This window comes from Catharus ustulatus, chromosome 6 (genome assembly GCF_009819885.2).
Source record: "Catharus ustulatus isolate bCatUst1 chromosome 6, bCatUst1.pri.v2, whole genome shotgun sequence".
In the NCBI taxonomy this organism is placed as follows: Eukaryota; Metazoa; Chordata; class Aves; order Passeriformes; family Turdidae; genus Catharus; species Catharus ustulatus.
This window is the reverse complement of record NC_046226.1, coordinates 47,322,621-47,342,078: the sequence shown is the minus strand read 5'-3', so window position 1 is coordinate 47,342,078 and position 19,458 is coordinate 47,322,621. Positions and strand designations below refer to the sequence as shown.

General features: G+C 42.9%; 1 protein-coding gene across 13 annotated transcripts in view; it reads right to left on the bottom strand.

The window, feature by feature from the left end:
• Nucleotides 1-19,458, bottom strand: part of BRSK2 (BR serine/threonine kinase 2) — a 300,531-nt gene that overhangs the window by 14,160 nt on the left and 266,913 nt on the right. For 7 of the 13 annotated variants that reach the window (XM_033061786.1, XM_033061783.1, XM_033061781.1 and 4 more), the window contains 6 exons: nt 17,304-17,511; nt 16,103-16,151; nt 11,364-11,487; nt 9,327-9,507; nt 8,627-8,716; nt 236-283 (listed from right to left, as the gene is read on the bottom strand). In XM_033061786.1, coding sequence (XP_032917677.1) covers nt 236-283; nt 8,627-8,716; nt 9,327-9,507; nt 11,364-11,487; nt 16,103-16,151; nt 17,304-17,511 — 700 coding nt within the window. Of the gene's footprint in view, nt 1-235; nt 284-8,626; nt 8,717-9,326; nt 9,508-11,363; nt 11,488-16,102; nt 16,152-17,303; nt 17,917-19,458 lie in introns of all 13 variants that reach the window. The other 6 variants (XM_033061784.1, XM_033061794.2, XM_033061788.1 and 3 more) reach the window with 3 other exon arrangements.

Genomic DNA, 19,458 nt, shown 5'->3' with positions numbered 1-19,458 from the left:
GTGGAGCCTGTGCATCTGTGCATGGATGGGGAGGAACAGAAAAAGGGATATGTGCTTGTGTCTTCCAGGTGAGTGAAAGACATAGTGGGTTGTTACAGGGTGGGAAGTCTCAAAAAGAGCGTGGAGGAGCAGGGATAGGGAAGGGAGGAGGTGCAACAGGACAGGACGGCGCATTTTTATGTTGCTCAGCAGGGGCTGGGGAAGGTGAAAAGGCAGAAGGGAAGGAAGTTCTTACCACATTTGGAAAGTCTGCCAGTCATCAACTCCATACAGTTAGTGGTGTCTGGATCATAGAACGGAAAGAGGAGGGAGGGAGGGAAAAACATAAAAAAAGGTTTCCATACCTCTGTGCATAAAGTAGTAACTTAGCACATTATTACCTGAAGCAGGAAACATATACACATCTTGGTGTTTACACAACTCAGGCCAAATTCTGCCACCCACTCTATGCCAGTGCAAACCTGGACCTGTGACTGAGAGTGGAGCTGCTTCAGTACTGCTGTCTCCACTAGCCCCATTATCATAGCTAGAGGTATTTATGAGATATGGGAAATACTGTGCCACCACATTAGCAAACTGTAAGCCTTGAATACACTGTTTCACCTGGCTAGCTTTGCAAATTAGCCTGCAACAGCCAAGAAATGTTCAGCCAGTTCATATGTGGAGAGAGAGGGAAGAAATCTAGCCCCATGCTATTGGACATGGAGTGAGGCTACTTATACAGCTCAAACATCTTTTAAACCCCAAAGGATAATTTCAAAGTTTCAATCTAACTCTCTCATTCAGTATAATCTCTCACTGCTCTTGCTTTCAAGGTCAGTATTCACAGGCAACTTTGGGAAAGGGTGGCAGAATCTGGTCCTCAAGACATTACTGTCCACTTTGTGTATAGCTCCCATTGCCACAGACTCTGGGTGCTTCTTACTCAGGTGCAACAAGCAGAAGGAGCTCCACATGTCAGCTTTAAAACAGAAAGGCCCAGCCCAGCTGGACACTTCCATGTGGAACCTGCTGGCAAGCCAGATCTGCTGCTGTTAGCCAAGATTCCCTTGCATTTGGGGTCTAAATCACCGTGTTATCAGACAATGTGGAGTATTCAGTGCTGAGCAGGTGGCTACCAGTTAAAGCACTCAGATCAGTCTCAGATCTCCTTTTGCCTGGGCTCTTGATGGTACACTGGGATATTCAAGGAACAGGCTTCCTGGAAACATACACACATATGCTGAAAATCCCTAATTGCCAGGAAGCTCTAACTACTGCCTATCTGCTATGAAGTCTGCAGGACAGAGGGGAAGATAATTTCTCAGCATTCCTCCTCTTAAATATTGAGAAAAGTAATTTCATAAGAGGAGGAAGGGGTGCTTGGTATGCTTGGGTGAGCTGAATTCATGCTAGAAGAGCATGGATGTGCATCTCTGCTGATTCAGCCAGGCTCGTGCTGCACAGATCACCTGGGAAAGCATGGAGTAGAGAGGGCAGCTGCTTGGTCCAGCAACACTGGTCAAAGCATCTAAGCAGCGGTTACATGGTCCCCATCTGCGAGGCTGAAAGAGGTCAGTGGGAGATAATAGCCATGGAAGTTCTCTCAGAAAGGCACAAGATTGAGAGAAAGGGGAAGAAGGACTGAAGTGAAGGAGAAGAGAACATTCAAGATCTAGAGCAACATAACAGAGGTGTCAGAGAAGCCAGGAGTTTACCTGCCTTTTAAATTCTTCACCTGCTCTGGCAGGCGAAGAATTTAATATACAATGCAATTTAAATACATTTCTCCCTGAAGATGCCTAGCAGGTTTGAGAAGTGCCTATAGCTGCTGATTGAGTCAATGACTAGAAGTCCCATTCATGGGTCTGTATCATTTTCTTTCTTTACTAACCTGGAGAACTTTGTCATGTGCTTTTTAGGGGTTCCTGTTCAGCCCCCTCAGAGTCACCTATGCTTTGCTGTAATGCAGAGTGATGCAGATCTACAGTGGTAGACCCCAGAGGACTCACACAACCATTAGCAGAACTTAGCTTTGAAAGAACAAGAGCAAAGAAAATCTCAAACATGATCAGAATGCTGTTTCTGACTCCCACCTCTAACACCTGAAATTTTCCCCTCAAGTGTATCTAGACTGACTGGCCACAGAGTAACCAGAACTCTGGAAACCAAAAAAGCAGTATTTGGAAAATATCGGAGCAGGTAAACATTGTGGCTGGTTATTAAGATCCTCCTGAAATTGGTATTTCTGTTTCATTCTTCATTTTAACAAATTAAAAAGTAATCATGTCTCCTGAAGTTAATACTGCCTTTTTTTCTAAGTCATTTGCAGTCAGTACAGCTCTCTTTAGTACTTAAAGCCAGCTGTGTCACAGGTCTACATACATTAGTTTTGTGATTAAAATACAAGCTGAAAGACCGACACACAAAAAAAGGATTGTAACAGAGCCTTTCTGACAGCAGAATACCTTGGGCTCTGGATCCCATTTGGTTCCCAAAAAAGTAAATTTGCATATTATAGAATTAGTTTTGATGGATAGGGAAAATTTTCTGAAATATAAGACCATGAAAAAAAAATCAAACGAACACTAATAAAACGTCTAATTTGCCTTTCTTAAAACTTATATGCACAACTATGCTTTGAATTCTCTGTAATGTCAAGGCTAGTCCCAGCAATTGCACAGGAATTAATTTTCATTTGTATTGTCTTTCCAACACCTGATCAGATTGTTTTTTCCCCAATTCCTAAGGCAGAGCCAGAGCTCACAGTGCATGACTTGAAAGACAGAGTGTTAATGCGTCTTCAGCTTCTCTTTTAGAACAATTACTTTAATACTTCTTTCATTTCCATCATATTGTAACATCTGCTTTAGTAAATACTCTATATGATAAAATATTCCATAATTTTAAAGCAGAATTTTTATTCTAATTGGAAGTCTTAAGATTCTTGCCAGTCAGCTTCTGCTCATGGATAGTAATCCATAACCTAGGGACTGTGGGATCCAGATGTTACGAGAAGTGAATAAAGCCAGGGTCCAAAAGCTTTTAACTGTCTTAGAAGCACTGATGGGTCATGTAGATGCATTTTTAATGTGTCCTGTTTATTTTTTTACTTAAAACACAGTGGCAGTGTCAGCTCTCAATCCTTCTGATGATAAGGCAATTCTTTATTTTATAGGAATTGCTGAAGTCACTCACACTTTGGATTTGATTAAGACTCTTTCATAAATGACACCCATTTCAGTTCATTAACAGGTGGTAAATGCTTTGGTTAAAATAAGACCTCCCTTCAAAAGGCCAAACAAGCTCTGAATTCATTAAAAACCACTAGAGCCCTGTTAATTTTTTCTTTCCCAATTGTCTTTATTTTTTAATTTCTATCCTACATAATTTTCACAAGAAAGCTGCCTGGTTTGTGATACTCCTCATATCTCTGAGACCCAGGAAATCTCACCCAAACAGCTGCTCCTCTGAGATCACCAAATCCAGGACTGGATCCCAGAAAGCACTGAGCAGCTCCTGCCAGATGCTCAGTCCCCAGTAAACACTTCCACTAAGGGAGATGATGTCAAGGGAGCCACCAGCTTCTCTGGTCCAAGGCAGTTATCATGCAGATTGAAATTCCCCAGTGTTCATTTGTGCTTACTTGAAATTCTCTGTTTTCCTATCAAAACTCTGGAGAGCTTGGACTTTTTTCCTACATGCTTTATTTCTGGACTACCAGTGACTACTTCAGTTAATTTTAATGAAGACTGTTAAGTAAAAATATTGAAGCTGTTTAGCAAAAACACAGTGCTCTGCAAATCCAACCAGGCATTACAGGGTACTTTTTGTAGGTGGAACTATGATAGAAAGATGAAGAAATTACCCTAGACACTACAAGAGTGTAAGACATAAAGGGTCACAGAAGATTCCAGGAAACCTGAATGAGCCCCAGAAAAAGTGACTTGCAATCCAATTCCAAACTGGCATTTGCAGAGTCCTTCTTTTGAGTCTGCAGCTGGAACTTTACTCTGCAAAGCACTTCATTTGTTTCTTATTCTCTTTTCCATCTTGATAAAATCTTTCACACATTTGGAAACTGTAGGTTTCTTATTTTGGTGTAGTTTTTTTGGTAGCAATTTGCCAGCCCACAGCTCTTGCGAGCCATAAAATACCTGGAATTCACAGATCAGTGCTCTAGCAAGATTTTGCACTGTGCTGTTTTGAAGCTGCATATGGTCTCTAAACATTTGTTTATGCTGATGAAAGGCACTTCCAGCAGTAACAGTGAGATGCTCTGAACTTGGAGATGTCAGTACTTAAAATCTGATATGAAGCCAATAAATATAATAAGGAAACAGAAAACCTTTTACAAAGTAGTTATAAAGGTTATTTCAGTACTGCTGATTGCCCAGAACACTGGAAAATGGGAAAAATCAGAATATGTAGCATCCCACACTTAAAACCAAAGCTGAGAGAAACAAGAAAGTATCAGAGAAATAAAAATTGCTACCCTTTGAATGATCACAGATGGCTTTTGCTTGTCCCTATTCACCAGCTGCTACTATTACTCTTTCATGCAAAGGCATCAGAGAAAAACAGATCATGATTTAATGGAAAGAGTGCTGGGCTGAAACAAAGGAACAAATGTGAGATATCATCCTCTATGGAGAGAGATCTTTTTATCCCAGCAAAGGGCAGCCTGCCCAGGGATTACCTAAGTAGAGATTCTGAGTATAAGGGCCCTGGATGGAGCCATTCATGGACAAGAGACAAGGCTGACTGCTCACAGACAGTGAGACTCCCTCCTGATCCCAAAGAGGTCCTTTCATGATCTCACTGAGCGTAATGGCTTTTGTGACACCAGTAACAAGCACACACGGACAACTATTCTGGTTCAGACCAAAGGCCAAAACCATCTGAGAGTCAGATTTGATGATCTTTGCGGGTTCCTCTCAGCTCAGAATATTCTGTGATCTGTGATCTGGTGCTCTGTCTCCCTCAGCAGCCCCACAGACACATAGGAGTGAAAGAGCAGGCCAAGCATACAGAACAATTCTCCTACCACTGCCTCACTCACGACTGTCAGGTTGGAGATTTCCTGAACGTGCTGTAGTTTCTCTGTTTAGCAATCCCAAAAAGAGTTCTCTGCAGGGAGTTATCCAATCTCCCTGTGAGTAAGAAGTACTCAGGGGAAGATGAGCATCTGTAAGCTCCTCACATTCAGAACCTGTTTCAGCAAGGAGTCCCACTAGCTCCCAATTACATGAACAAACGTGTTCCAATTGCTTTTCTGGTACTTGGCTTCCACTATCTTACGCTGGCCTCTAGTTTCTTTCATTAGGAAGGAAAAATGAAGAGTCAATCCCTATCTACTTGCTCTATGCAAGTCATGAGTCACAGGCCTGGTATTGTCTCAGCAGTTATGGCACAGAGGTCCTGAAATATTAGGATACAAAGCTGGTAGGTTGCACTAAATTTGTCCATCGAGACAGTGGATTTTAGAAGCATTACATTAACTTTTGGAATGGATTTAATTTATTTACACTTTCTTTCAGGTAAGGGAGGGAATCTATTTTCCTGCTTCAGAGTATGCCAGAAGAAATACACACAGGCAGTCTTAGAAAGGAAAAATGGAAGTGAATGAAGGGATATATGGAGGAAGGGATATTATAAGGTGCTCAAGTGTAACACAGAAACACATCTGCCTAAATCAGGTACATAACAGGCTCACACACACACACACACACACACACACACACACACACACACACACACACAGATGCATGGGCAACATGACATCTACAAACACTCTTTTCAGCTGGAGGAATGAAAAAGAGGAAAATGCATTCTGAAACCCAGGCAGGCCGGCTCAGGGGGCTGGGATGCTGCACAGCAGATCAGAGGGGCAGCAGAGAGAATGACTCTCACTGCCATACGTCCATTAGGCTTTGCTGTTTTGCTTTATACTGAATTCATTAAATCTTCCCCTTCTGCAGGTCTCCCTTTATCTTTCACAGATTGTTTCCATCATCCCACCTGTAACAGCATCAGAACTGTAAGGCAGGAGAGGCAAGACACATAGGATGTGTCTGTGCACGAGGAGCTTGGAAAAGCTCCAGTGCTGAACCAGAGCTGCTGGTCAGGGGACATGCTCAGAGCCATGAGGGCACAGAGCCTAAGTGAAGGTGAGCTCAATCTGTTGCAGCAGCAGACTGCCTACAGAGTGTCCTCAAACCATGAACCTGAACAGGGCTCAACCACCACAATGCCTATGCAGTGTTCAGGGCTGGCAAGACGGGAGAAGGGAAACAGAGATGACTTTGCTTTGTTTCTAGTGAGAAATGCTGATTAATTCCATGACAATTTCTAGGAAGATTTTGCACATGTTTCCAAACAGACACCCAGCTAAGCAAGGTGCTGAATGTGAACTCTTCAGTCCTTTATCCCTTTATGTCCCCTTACTCTCACTGTCACGGGATGTGAACTACTGGGATACCCTACTTTTATGCAAAGGTTGTCTCCTTTTTGGTAACAATCCGTTTATTTCCCTTCCCTTCATTTTCTCTCTTTCCTGTATGCTGCTCCAACCTAAAATTCTTAGGTTGACTTCTCACGTTTTCAAGAGACTTGCATATTCCTGATCAGGTCAGGTGGTGTGATACAGAGCACCAAAGGGTTTGGTACCCTTTCTTGTGAGTTGTCTTGCCTGGGTAAGTCCCCAGACCAGGGAATTCTCAGTTTTAAATTTCAAGACACCATGAATTTTGGTTTTGCTCCATGTGGAGCTATCTGTTCCACTCTGGCATTAGAGGTCAGGCTGGGTTTTCCCTGCTAGAATAATATACTCTTATGTAGCCTCAGACAGTAGAAATAATATGATTTTTCCATTCCAAAACCAAAGCAAAACTGTAATTCAGATACATTTCTCATACCAGAGTATGCCCATAACATTTCCTTGAGTCTTGATTAGATGAATGGTTTTTATTCCTGCTATGATATAGCTTTCTTTGGGAGATATCCTGCTACACATGCAACTATGCAAAAGGGTTCAAGTTTTTCTATAGAGCCTCAGCTAGCACATATTGGGGTGAAGAAGTTGAGAGAGATCATCAAGTTATTTAATTAAAAACCATTTTTACCTCATAGGAAAGTAAGGGTACACTTCATTGCAAGAAGCAACAAGGAATGCTCTGATATTGTCCACGCATCAGGAGTAATATGAAATACGTTTAAAGGATGCTTTTCTATCTTAATCCCCTCCCTCCCACTTAGCCTCAGCATTTCCCAAGAGGAAGGGCTGGCAGAAAATTCTAGCTGCTTCCTTGAGTTTGATTTAATTTTAGAAGTCCAGACAGCAAAAACCTGAATCAACCATAGTTATAGTGTCGTCATTTTCCCTGCTTCTGAACTGAATAACCCACGTGCTAGGCACCATTGTATTCCAGCATGCAGAAGGGACAGGCAGTGCTGGAGGCCAAATGCAAAGTGGACACTGAACTGAGCATATTTCTCTGTCAGGTACTAGGCATACACACTTCTAGATGCAGTTATTTTATCTTTGGATGCTAAAGCCACACTGTTAGACCAGAAGGATGTAACCCATATGTGCAATGAGCCAAGGACATCTGTGACTTAATTGTAGGATGCAATGCCAACCTAACTCCCCCACTTTTGTCTTGGCTTGTTCACACAAGGGTCAAGAACATAATTTGGCTCTAAAGCATAATATTATTTACTTCCTTTTCATCTCCCACTCCTTCTGCCTCACTGTCTTCTGCTGCAGCCTCTGCTCTCCACCTTGCTCCTATTTATTCCCAGTATCTGCACATTCTTTCTGCTTTTCCCTACTATTTCTTCCTTGACACTTTCCAATAGCTTATCTGCCTTAAGTTTTCAACTTTCACCTTCTTCTTTGTTCTGTCCTTTTAGAGGATAGAAGACTTACCAGTGAGATTTTGTGTGTGTGTGTACAACCACTGCAGTGTTCAGAGTGAACACCTGCTACATAATGATGGGATGAGGCCAGTTTCTGTATTATCAATTCAGGCTGCCTGCACATCCAGATTGATGTCATTGCACAGGGTCACACATGTAAGGCTTTCTCTACCACCACAAGGAATTGAAATTTACTTTTCAAATGGATAAAATATAGCTTCTGCAGAACCTTAGTATAGAATTTGTGCTACCTCAGTATTGAGAATTGGATCACACTGCTGGAAACTATTAGCCACCTTCTGACCATATGTTAATGGCTAAGTAGCTCTCAAGTTTGTTCAGGGACCCACTGAAGTTGGCGGTTTCTAAGGTATGCGTGAAGGGTTTGAAAATCAAGTATCCTCTAGAGAATGTCCCTAGTCTGGGAGATTCTGGAGTTGGAGAAAATCTGGAAGATCTGTTGATGATGCAGCTTTTGATGGAGAAGTGGGCAAATGGCTCTTTGGGCGGGCAGAGGGCAGAAGCTGTTCAACTGGGGAATGCGCTGGGAGCACTGGAGAGGGAATGAGAAACGGAGGAGTAGGGTGGGAGCAGGGAGTTACTGCTCTGTCTGAATGGAGCTCGTTTTTTGCTTTAATCAGAGGGATGGCCTCCCTCAGCCTCCTGCTATGGGAGGTGTTTCACCTTCCTGTCCCTCTGAAGGTGCTGGACAGTAGAAGCCACTTACCTGATAACTGCTGCACTGAAGGCTGGTCATGTGTGCTTAACAACTGTGCCTGAATGGTTTCTACTACCCTCTTAAAGCGACGGCTTGGACCTGCGAGGAGACAAGAGGCACAAGCGGCTGTGAGAGCAATGGGAGCCAAACCCACAAACAAGGCTGCAGGGGAAGGATCACAGTCATCTTCCCTTCAGTCTTGTCCCCAGAAGTGTCCAAAGGGACTATGGTGTGCTGGACTCAACAGAAGAGGAATGGCTTTGGGACTCCTTTTGTAAAGACAGAAAAGGTGAGGGGGTTGGTTTGTTTGCTGCAACCCCGTGGGGGGCATGTGGCCACCCAGAAGAAAACAGTGAGTGCACGTTTCTGTCAGAAGGAAGAGACTATGGCCTCACAGTGCCCAGCTGAGACTCTGGGACTTTTGAATGAAAGAGAGAGGCATGAGTCGCACCAACACTGATGTGCAGAGCTGCCATTTCAGCAGTAATCATGGCAGTGCCAACTTCACCTCTTCAGGAATCTCCTTCCCTCCTTCCATTTCCATCACTACCAACACCATTTTTGTTCCTGATATCCTCCTTGCCCCTGACTGAATTTTCCTGAGGTTAAGCCAGTTACATTTTTTCCTCTGGCAGAGCAATTTGCAGGCCTCTATTATCAGCAAGGACCAAGCCAGCTCGCACCCATTTTAGAGCTTTGCCATGGTTACCTGATAAGAGTGTGAAAGTGACAGAATAGATCCCGTTCTCCTTTTGCGCCTCTCCCCCTTCTGTGTAGGTTATGTCCACCTGGAACTTCACTGGCTTCTGGAAGACAGCAGGACCTCCTGTGGACTTGTATTCTGCACGGAAACTTGTCTGTGAGATGACACTGTGACTGAGACTTGGGATCTGAAAGAGGTTGGTAGAAGCAGTTAGTAGAACCAGTGTGAAAGGGAAAAAAATCTGCAAAATTCTGTTTATAACAATGGACATTTCCAGAATGAATAACATTTGCTAGATTTGCTTCTGGTCTTGAATTTGTAACGTACAGTTTTTTTGTGAAATCAGTAAGAGCATAGCTTGCTGGGCACCACAGAAGAATGCACTGCTGCTTACAGGACTGACCTAAATCTAAGGGTTGCATATTGGTAGAATACCCAACACACTTAAAAATTTATATGTTTGTCAACTTCATACACTGAGTCTTTCTTTTCCTCCTCATCCACCAGTTTTGAGAAATGCCTTTTGCTGAGCAAAAGTGATATTAAGGGAGTGGGCAGAAAAGTCAGTGGGATATAAAACTGAACATAAAAAACACCTAAGTAGCCTGGTCTGATCTCATAGCTCAGAACAGATCCCATTCTGAGCAGGAGACATCCTGAAGACCTTTCTAACTTCAGTTGCTTGGTAATTCTATGATGTCAGATAGACACATCAGGACACTTAAAGGGCCTGGGATATCCACAGGGAAAGCATGCCTGCAAATAACTCACCCAAACTTCTATCAATATGTAAAAGAACTCTGACAAGTCCTTGGGGCATCATCCAACCTTTCACACTTTCCTCCAAAATCTAACAACATACTCATATTCTATTTATTGCTTCATAAAGGACCAGATTAAAAAAAAGAAATTACTTGGAAATCTGGTCTCTAATCTCTAGGAAGAAAAATGAAGATGAGTTCTTTGAGAAGCTGACTTTAAGGGGTTAATTAGCAGGCTATGACAATGATTTAAGTTTGGATGTTGCTGTAAGAGACAATTGCACACAAATCTCTACATTACACCACACGTGGGGTATGCACAGGATCACCAGTATAGGCAGTAGAACACACTACACCACAATATAAACCCAAAAGCACAGTTAAATGCATGAAATAGATACAGTAACGTGGCTGCTTGTAACCAACCTAGGATGGACACCAGTGTCTGATACCCACTACTGAACTGCACTTACTCCTTGTGTGCTTGTACAGCCACAAGGGTTATGGCTGATTTTTTGGAAGAAGTCCATTGCAGAATCACAGAGACTAAAACGGAGTTCAATATTTTGTGGGAAAAAAAAATCAATACAACAAACTATATACAAAATTAAGTTTCCTTCTCTTAGTTCTATTGGAAAAAGTCTGATTATATTGTTGACTACCTTGAATTGAAAAACCTCTTAAATTACCTTTGCTGTGCTGACTTTTTCATCACTGGTACCTCTAGATAATGAGAACAAGGGCTCTCTAAATGAAAAAAAGATAATTTCCCTCTGTTTTCTTAGGCTGCATACAAACCACATCTGCAATGACTGAAACTCTGGACATCAGAAGAAATTACCCCTCTTTCTGCCATATAGAACTGAAGTGGGGATTTAAAGTAACAAATGCAGATGTAAGACAGGCTTTTTGTCTGGCTGAAGTGGTGGAGGGCGTACCCATCAAAGGGAGACCTAATCTGCTGCCCAGCCAGTGACTGTAAGGCTGATTTGACAAAGCAGCAAATCACTGTCTTGATACTGTGCCAGCAGTATGCTCCACTGCCGTGGCATTCCAAACTCTGGCAACCTGGAGGGCTTGCCAAGAAAGCTGAAATATTTTCTCACCTTAGAGAGCATTATCTACAATTAGCAATTCACACACAATCCAGTGCAGGCCACGTAAATTAAATCCACAGAGGATGCTTTTGAAGCAGCAGAGCCCCTGTACAATAAGATTTGGCACATGGAGTCCTGGAATGACCAGTGAGGGATGCCTCCAAGAGGCAGCTGGGGTGACTCACCGAGAGGAAAGCGTGGACTATATCAGCCTTAATGGAGCTTAGTGGTTTGTCCTTAATGACCACAAAAATCTGTTCTTCTTTCTCCAAGTTGATGAAGTTACCGAACCAGGATTTTTTGGCAAGCCTGATGTGATGAAAAGAAAGAGATGTTTAGAGCATGGAACACTATTTCTTATTTCCTACATGCCCCTAGCTAGAAAAAATATTAAAAAACACACAAAAAAGTTTTGATGACACTCCAGGTATGATGGTATTACTACTAATAAGTGGGAAATAACATCAGAGAACATCCAGGACGACATTTCACTTGGTGAAAACTGATGAAATGATAGACCACACAGCCTTAGTCTGGCAGCATGTGTCAACAACAATGAAAAATCAGGAGTAGTGGTACCTCTTCTGACTGAGCCAATGGATACTGCATATATAATGTGCATATAAATCAGGGGACACATTTCAGGTTTTTCTCCAGAGATCTCTCAATTTCTTGTGACAACATGCAGCATAAAGATCTAAGTTCCTTCCCACCCAATTTCAACTCCTTTGGTGTTACAGGACTTGGAAGGATGTTTTTCTGAAGGTGTCCTGTACACTCACAAGACCCTGCTTTTTAAAGCAAGCTAGAGATTTCACTGGAGCTCCAATCTACCAGTGAGTGAAATCCACAATTATGCAAGACCAGGACTAGGACTGTCCCATTCATTAGTCCCATTCAGGGTGTCTATATAGTGTGTGAACTTTGGCCAGCCTACCAAGGATTGAATTTGCAGCATTAAGAAAGGAGAAAACAACACCATGCACAGTTCAGGCTTTCCACTGACAGCAGTCCAGCTCCTCAGTTTGTTCCAGCATCAGATGGTGGTTTCAGCATAAAATGAAATTGCTGTTTTTTCACAGTGATTGTATCAGAAAACGTTTGATTTTGCTTATTGTTTAACCATTTCAATGCACTTCATTGACACTGGTTTTTAAATTGCACAGACTAAAGGAAGAATGCAGGAACATGAATGTTAATGAGAGACACTATCTGGAACCTGAAAGTAGCATCTCTGACAGGTGTGGTTTTGAGAGGAGAAAAGAGGCTGTCAGCTGTGAGACACAGCTGAAGACTTGCCTGACCAAACTAAACCCAGGGAAAATCACACTTAAATCAGCCATATTCTAGTAGGGAAGAATTCAGCATGAAAATGTCAGAAATTAAAAGACTTGCCACCAGGAGACTGCCTGTTTTTTTCCCCTCTACAGCATACTTTATAACACCAAATCCAGTTTGCAGTATGGCAAGCAAGAGGGTGGACAACACAGTGGAAGAAGACAATCTCTCCAGACAAGGAGAGCCATCTGCAAAAGGGATTACTACACACCAGTTTTCCATCAAAGCAATAAACAGCTGGAGCAAGCTGCTAGCAGCCTCACTTTCTGCAGCAAAGTGAGGCAGAGGCAGACAAAAGACAAAGGCTGAGAGGAGCAAACTAAGAAACTAATTTAAAGTCTAGGCCTTCAGGATAAAGAATAAAACTTGACCTCAGCAATGTCCAGCAATTTGCACTCATTCCCCATCCCATAGTGCTCCATGAATTGTGCAGCTGTGGGCCCACTGCCCATTTAATGCACACAGCAGAAAGACCACAACTGGAAGACCACTCAGCTGGGCAAATAATGACTTGCTTCATTTACTGCAGGCAGCCAAAAATAAGAGTGCCGAAAGATTCACTTGCAATTTGGTAAAACAGTGCCCCCTACTCAATTAAAGTGGGCTGGGTAACTCACTCCCTAAAATATTCATAGGCAGCTGTAACTAAGCCAGTGAGCCAGTGATTAGCATAGGGAGCAGTAAAGAGAAAGGGCCTCTCATTTAAATGGTCGTTAAGGAGCCAGGGTTAGAGTGAGAAAGAAAATTACATACATAATTAGCTCATGTGTCTCTCACACACCACAACAACTCTGCAAGCCCCTGGAGAGCTGGGGCAATAGCTCCCTGCATGTAAGGGGTCTGTGCTCATTAGTAAATTAGCACCTGGTTATCCATCTAAAACGGCTGCTTGTCTTAGCCTTGGATGCATCATCATCTGAACTTGGGTTGGCTGGATGGACTCCAGGGGCCAAGGAGAAGCATGGGCCTGGAAAAGTGTGCTTATTTAATTGCAGCTCTGCCATCTTAAAATATGGCTTTTCATTTTTGTATTTTCATTAATGGTTTTGATAGCCCTTCATTTATAGGCCTCTTAACAAGCATAGGTAACGAGGGCCCAGAACATAGGGAGTTTTTTTCCTGTTCAACATGGTCTGGAGTCTCCAGAATCCATCTGGGTTCTTTTCCTTGGTGAGGTTATCACCAGTAATAGAGTCTGGAAGATTCACTGCTAGTCTGGGCTATGCTCCAGCTTGTAAATCATTTGAATTCACTAAAATAATTTTGCTGGTGTCACATAAGACAGAATAGATGCCAGTGGCCTCTCCTGTTTTTGTAACGAGCAGAATCAAGACGCAGCACACATGCACTGGCTTTTCTCCCCAAAACTGGCAGAACGAGCTGTACTCATATACCTAGGGAACAGGCCCACTGAGAAGAGGGGACAGCTTTGGAGTAAAATTACATAGTAAAGGATTTTCTCCTCTTGGAATTAAGTGCTACTAACTTGGGTTAAAATGTATATGAATCCTCAGCACCCCTAATGACACGCTTCAGCATCTCTCAAGATCAGGCTGCAAGCAGTATAAAATGTACTTAAAATTTAGAATCTTCTCTTACCAAGGCAAACTTCTGAAAAGGGGAGTGAGATAGGAGATGAGATGTGGGGGAGGCTGGCTATTGTAGATTACACTAGGGAACCCAATCAGATGTCCAGTTGGTGAAAAAGCAAAGAAATTAGCATGAAAATAGAGGCTGGTGCTTTATTACTTCACACCAAAATTTCTCACTCCTGTAATGTTGTTCCTTTTCCTGCTTTTGGAGTGTCTGACCATGTACCCTTCTGTGTTCTCTCTCTGTCTCTGAGCACATGGATCAGTAACCTCCAGAGGTTTACCTGTCTGGCATAAACAGCAGCATTTCTACTCAAGCAAATGGAGCTTTGCAGATTTAAAGCAGCTGGAGCTAAGTCTCTTTAAATGTCATCCCTAACACATTTTCTAGGGCTTTTTCACATGAGAGAGAACAGCATTACCCAGACATGTCAAAGTGTATTACCTAACCATCAGGTTTGTTAAAAGAATGGCAGGCATTGCTGTACCAGACAGAGCTAGGACATGTATTTATCACTCAACCCATGAGGTCAATACAGCTCTTGATAAGGATATCTTATTTCTTACAGAAAAGAAGAAAATATGGGAAAAAATAAGACATGTGGAAGTGGGCACTGAGCAACAGACATCTATCATTAAAATATAATCGAGTTCATTCTTTTTTATGACTTTTATTATGTTTACTGCAGGGTGCAGCCCAATTGAACTCATTAATTTGGCAATTATACAGAAAAAGAAAAGAGGGCCTTAGGGTTTGACTTGCATCCAAACTACCTCAAATGACAGGCACTACTTCTCTCCACCAGCTTTTAAAGAGTGAGTGGGAAGCAGGGAAGGCAATAAATTAACAGCAAAACTTCCACCAACATACATGCAATGAAGAGATTTAATTCTAAAGGATTTCTGTTTTAATGGCTTTAAAAACATGTGAGATGAGAGTATTGCATATTTCTGTGATAATGATGTACCAATTTAATGAAATTCTCTCATGCCTCTCTATTAGTAAATGCTTTAAAGTGTTGAAAAGACAGTATATTCCATTTTTCTTCCTGGATACCTTTACTAATCCCTACTTCTCCCTCTCTGAAGTCTTTATCCCTCTCCATTCTGCAGTACTGCACATAGAGTGCCCATCTCACACCAGATAAAAACCAGGTCTGGGGCAAGTCATGAATTGTCACCAATTTCAAAACTTTAGGCTCAAAATTCCCATCCAAGACTCATGAATATTTCATATAAGTCTCTTAACAAGAGGCCAAATTGCCTTGGTTGGCAGGCTAAGTCTATGGGCATTGGGTGCACAAACACAAGCTGTGAAAATAAAAAGGAATAATTTGGCATCTGTTGCATATTAGGAAGTGTTTGGAGCAGCACTCTGGCAGGGACTTCCAAACCTGCCACACAGTGATGCACATTTGTGCAGTGAAATGGTTGAAATGTACACTGACTTTTAGGAATGAGCCTGGTGAATATGAAACAGCTTCTCCATGTCCCAGTACTGCTGCCTGATATTAACACTGCACTTACTCTCGCAGCCAAGGGTCCCTCTGAATTATCGTAGTAGAGCTTCCTGCATGCTATCCTGAGGATGCAAACTCTCCTGTACTAAAAGGAAGACTTTTTGGTGCACAGTTAGTGCCAGTATAAGCCACTGATTAGCCTCTCCAGTCCCAAGAAGTGATCTACTTGACAACCAGATGAATGAAGAGAGAAGGAACATGTTACAAACACAGCAAAGTCAGCAAGCTGTGAGAAAATGAGAAAATGGCTACGGGAGACTCCTTCATCACCTGTTGACCCCACTGCCATTACTGAGGTATAGATTTTATGCAGGGCCCTCATCAAAGGAATCATTTCACATCTCTACCCCACCCAAAGGACAACAGCTTACAAATATAATGATCTGGAACAGAAATATGTCAGCTTATGGCATTCAGGCCAGGAAATTTGGTGGTAAAAGGTAATTTGGTGGAAAAAAAAGGTAAAATACTTACTCTGGGGATGATTCTGGGGTTAAATTAGACATCTCTTCCGGTGTAGGTACTGCTCATGCACAGACGGCCAAAGAGAGGGAGGGAGAAAAGAAATTTGATGATTCAGTACACCTTCCATTTTCTAGTTGTACACCAATGAAACAATTCTGCACTTGCTTGCATTTCCCCATTGCCTCTGCAGGCTAAATCTGACATTCAAACTCTGGTCATATGTTTCTAGATCTTTGCATCTGATCAAGTGCTGCATTTCAATGCTCACTCCACCTTTCCTTAGGTCATTAGGTAATCTTGCACTGGCTTCAGTGGCTTCTGGTTTAGACCCAAACACATTGTGCCAATGCAACTGTTTTGCAATTGCCTCAAAGCCCAGCTGGACGCAGCTCAGTCACTGCTGCAATTCCCTGCAGTTCTCTGACCACCTCAGAGACAATGGCACTGACCATCATAACTCAAAATCTAACACTTCTATGGCTGTAATTGTCCTTTCCCATGGGATCATGTCCCAGTACCCTGCAAAACCACAGGGTGTTGGGATAGCTGCTGCTGACGTCCAAGGATAAGGCATGTGACTTTGGGTGCCCTTTGCTGGCATGCAAAAAAGCCACCTGGAGCTCCAGGAAGAAAATTTTGCACATCTCAACACCCTAGAGACTTAGAAAACTGAAGTAGGACAGCAGATATGAAAGCACTGATTGTATTAAGGAGATTTTTGCACCAATTACCAAAGGAGGCAAAAAAAAGCATTAACCAAGATCAAAAAAGCTGTGCTTCAGAAGGACAGTTTCAGCCTATTGCCTCCGGCTGTCTTTTTTTCAGCATAAGGCTCAGCCTGTGGCTATGGAGAGGCAGTGGAGCACAACCACAGGGGAAATGGCTGAGCCCTAGCCCTGAGCACTTGCAAAGCAAGTGAAGAAACTGAAGACAGACTTTTCTTGCAGTCTAGGAGCCACAACAGGGATAGTTAAGAGCTGCATGGCTGGAGTGTGAAGTGGGCTCAGGAGATGCTCTTGGAGCAGGGGCAGTGGCACGACAGAGCCTGGTCCCAGAGGGTTAGAGCTTGGCTGATGCTACCACTCTCATTTTCCACACCGATATTCAGTCCTTTGGCATAAAGAATTTGCAGAGCCACAGACAGGTATAAAATTCTTGCTGAATATCTGCCCAAATCAGAGTCACCCTGTATGTTTGGATGGGTACTCACCTTGTAATTTCCGACGATGGAAGCGAGGAGACCCCAGGAAACTATTCTTGATGGAGTTGAGCCGTGTCCTCCAAGGCATTCCTCCAATGCTGGGGCTGGATGGTGGTGTTGGGTTGGGTGTGCCTGCTGGGCTCTCCTTTGGCGTATGAACAGGTGTCCCCTTGGGGGTAGGGAGGGGACTTCCCCTTGGAGAGGGGTGAGGGGTGACCTGTATGATGGGGATAGATTTGGTGCTTGGGTCAGTACTAGAAGGGAGCAATCTAACAGGAGACATAGGGTTGGTCTGCACTTTAGGAACAGCCAGCTGTGGGTTAAAGCCGGCAGCAGGCGAGCGGCCCTGAGCATTCTGCACAGGGTTGTTCTGGGAAGAGGGGGCGCTGGCATTGCTGGCAGGGAGTGGGTTGGATTTAGTAGACTGGAGTGGTTTTTCAGCCAATTTGCTCTTGGATGGCAAAGTCTGCGTCTTTGGGTTGGGCTGAAGTGCTGGCTTTGGTTGGAGTACATGTCCAGGCCTGGAGGCGTTCCTACAAGCATCGGGGTCCAAGGAGACTTGGGGTCGGGGAGAGAAAGGGAGGTCGGAGGTCTGAGGGGGGATGAAGAACTTTCTGATAGGCTACGAGACAGACGCAGAGTGTCCATGCACATCAAAAACAGTGAAATACGCAAAGAGCGGGCGAGCAGAGAAAGGAAAGTCAGAACAAAATCCATTCGAGTCACAAAGATGCACCATGTCACAAGGAGACACAGGAGATGGAGTGAAGGGATAGTGGGGGGGAGGGATTTTGCAAAGAAACGAAAACAAACAAACAAACAAAAAACAAAAAAAAGACATGCAGTTAGCTGGGAACACAGCATATTCAACAACAGCAGCAGCGGCAGCAGCAAGAACAACAGTGTCATAACAGGCTTCATCGTATTAACCAACCACGTGTCAGCAAAGGAAAACAACAGAAAGAAAAGTACAACAAAAGGAACAAGAAAAAAAAAAGAAAAAAAAAAAAGAAAGAAATAAAGAAAAAAAAAAAAAGTAACCAAGAAAAAAAGAAGAGAGAAATGCCATCTCTCTGGGATTGTTCTGATTGCCCTGCAGTGAGAGAAGCACGATGCTGTAGGGAGGTGAGGAAGGGGAAGAAGAACCACTTAAGCCACAGACAAATTGAGATGTGCCAAGAATGGGACCACCTCTTTCAGCTCCATGTGCCCATATGCAAACCCAGTAGAGAGATGAGACTCAGAACAGGTGTGTGATACATACAGAGTGGCAGGGGATACACACAGTTACTGCACACACCAGTCAGAACCTCTTTCCTTCCTCTTTACCCCTGGCTGGGTAATGCACCAGTTGCAGCCACCCATTGCAGAAAGTGGGGGAAAAGGGAGAGTGATGCCACCTGGGCACCTGCTCTCCTCCCCTGATCTGGAAGGTTAAATTGCTCAGCCTTCACTTGGAAGCTTCAGAGCACACAACACCATGAGAAATATATGAACTCAGATTGGTGTTTGAATTTTAAACTGCTACAGTAAAAACTTCAGTGAGGTCTGGCAACTTTATGCTTTTCCTCCAATATCCCTCATTGCATTGAAGGATAGCTTGATAATTGGAATTTCTGTCATAAAGTCTCAGCAATATTTGCCATTAAGTCCCAAGTCTAAGAAGAGGGTGGGGGAGCCATTGTTTTGTAAGACACAAGTTTAAAAAGAAAAAAGACAAGTAAAGTTCATAATCCAACACTGAGGTACTAAAATGGGATTATGATTTTTTTTCCCAAACAGGAACATTTACACATGTTAAGAGGTATTTTGGGAAACCATTCATACTTTGACACCACAGCAATAGACAGACTTGGAAGGGTAGAAGCCTTTTAAGGGATATCAGCTAAAAAGCTAAAAATCACATTTGAAACAAAAAAAAATTGTCCTTACAAAACATTGCAATTAACACCTTAGATTACAAGTACTGGAATAATTGTAAAAATAGAAATCACTACTCAAGATATTCAGCCTCGGTCTACTCTCAGATTCTGATTTCTACAAAGTTATTACCCATGAAAAATTACACATCACCATTGTTATTATTATTAGTTCTTGACACCTATAAGCTGTAATCAAGAACCAACCAGACATACCATGTACATGTAACCTTGCGTTAAACCCC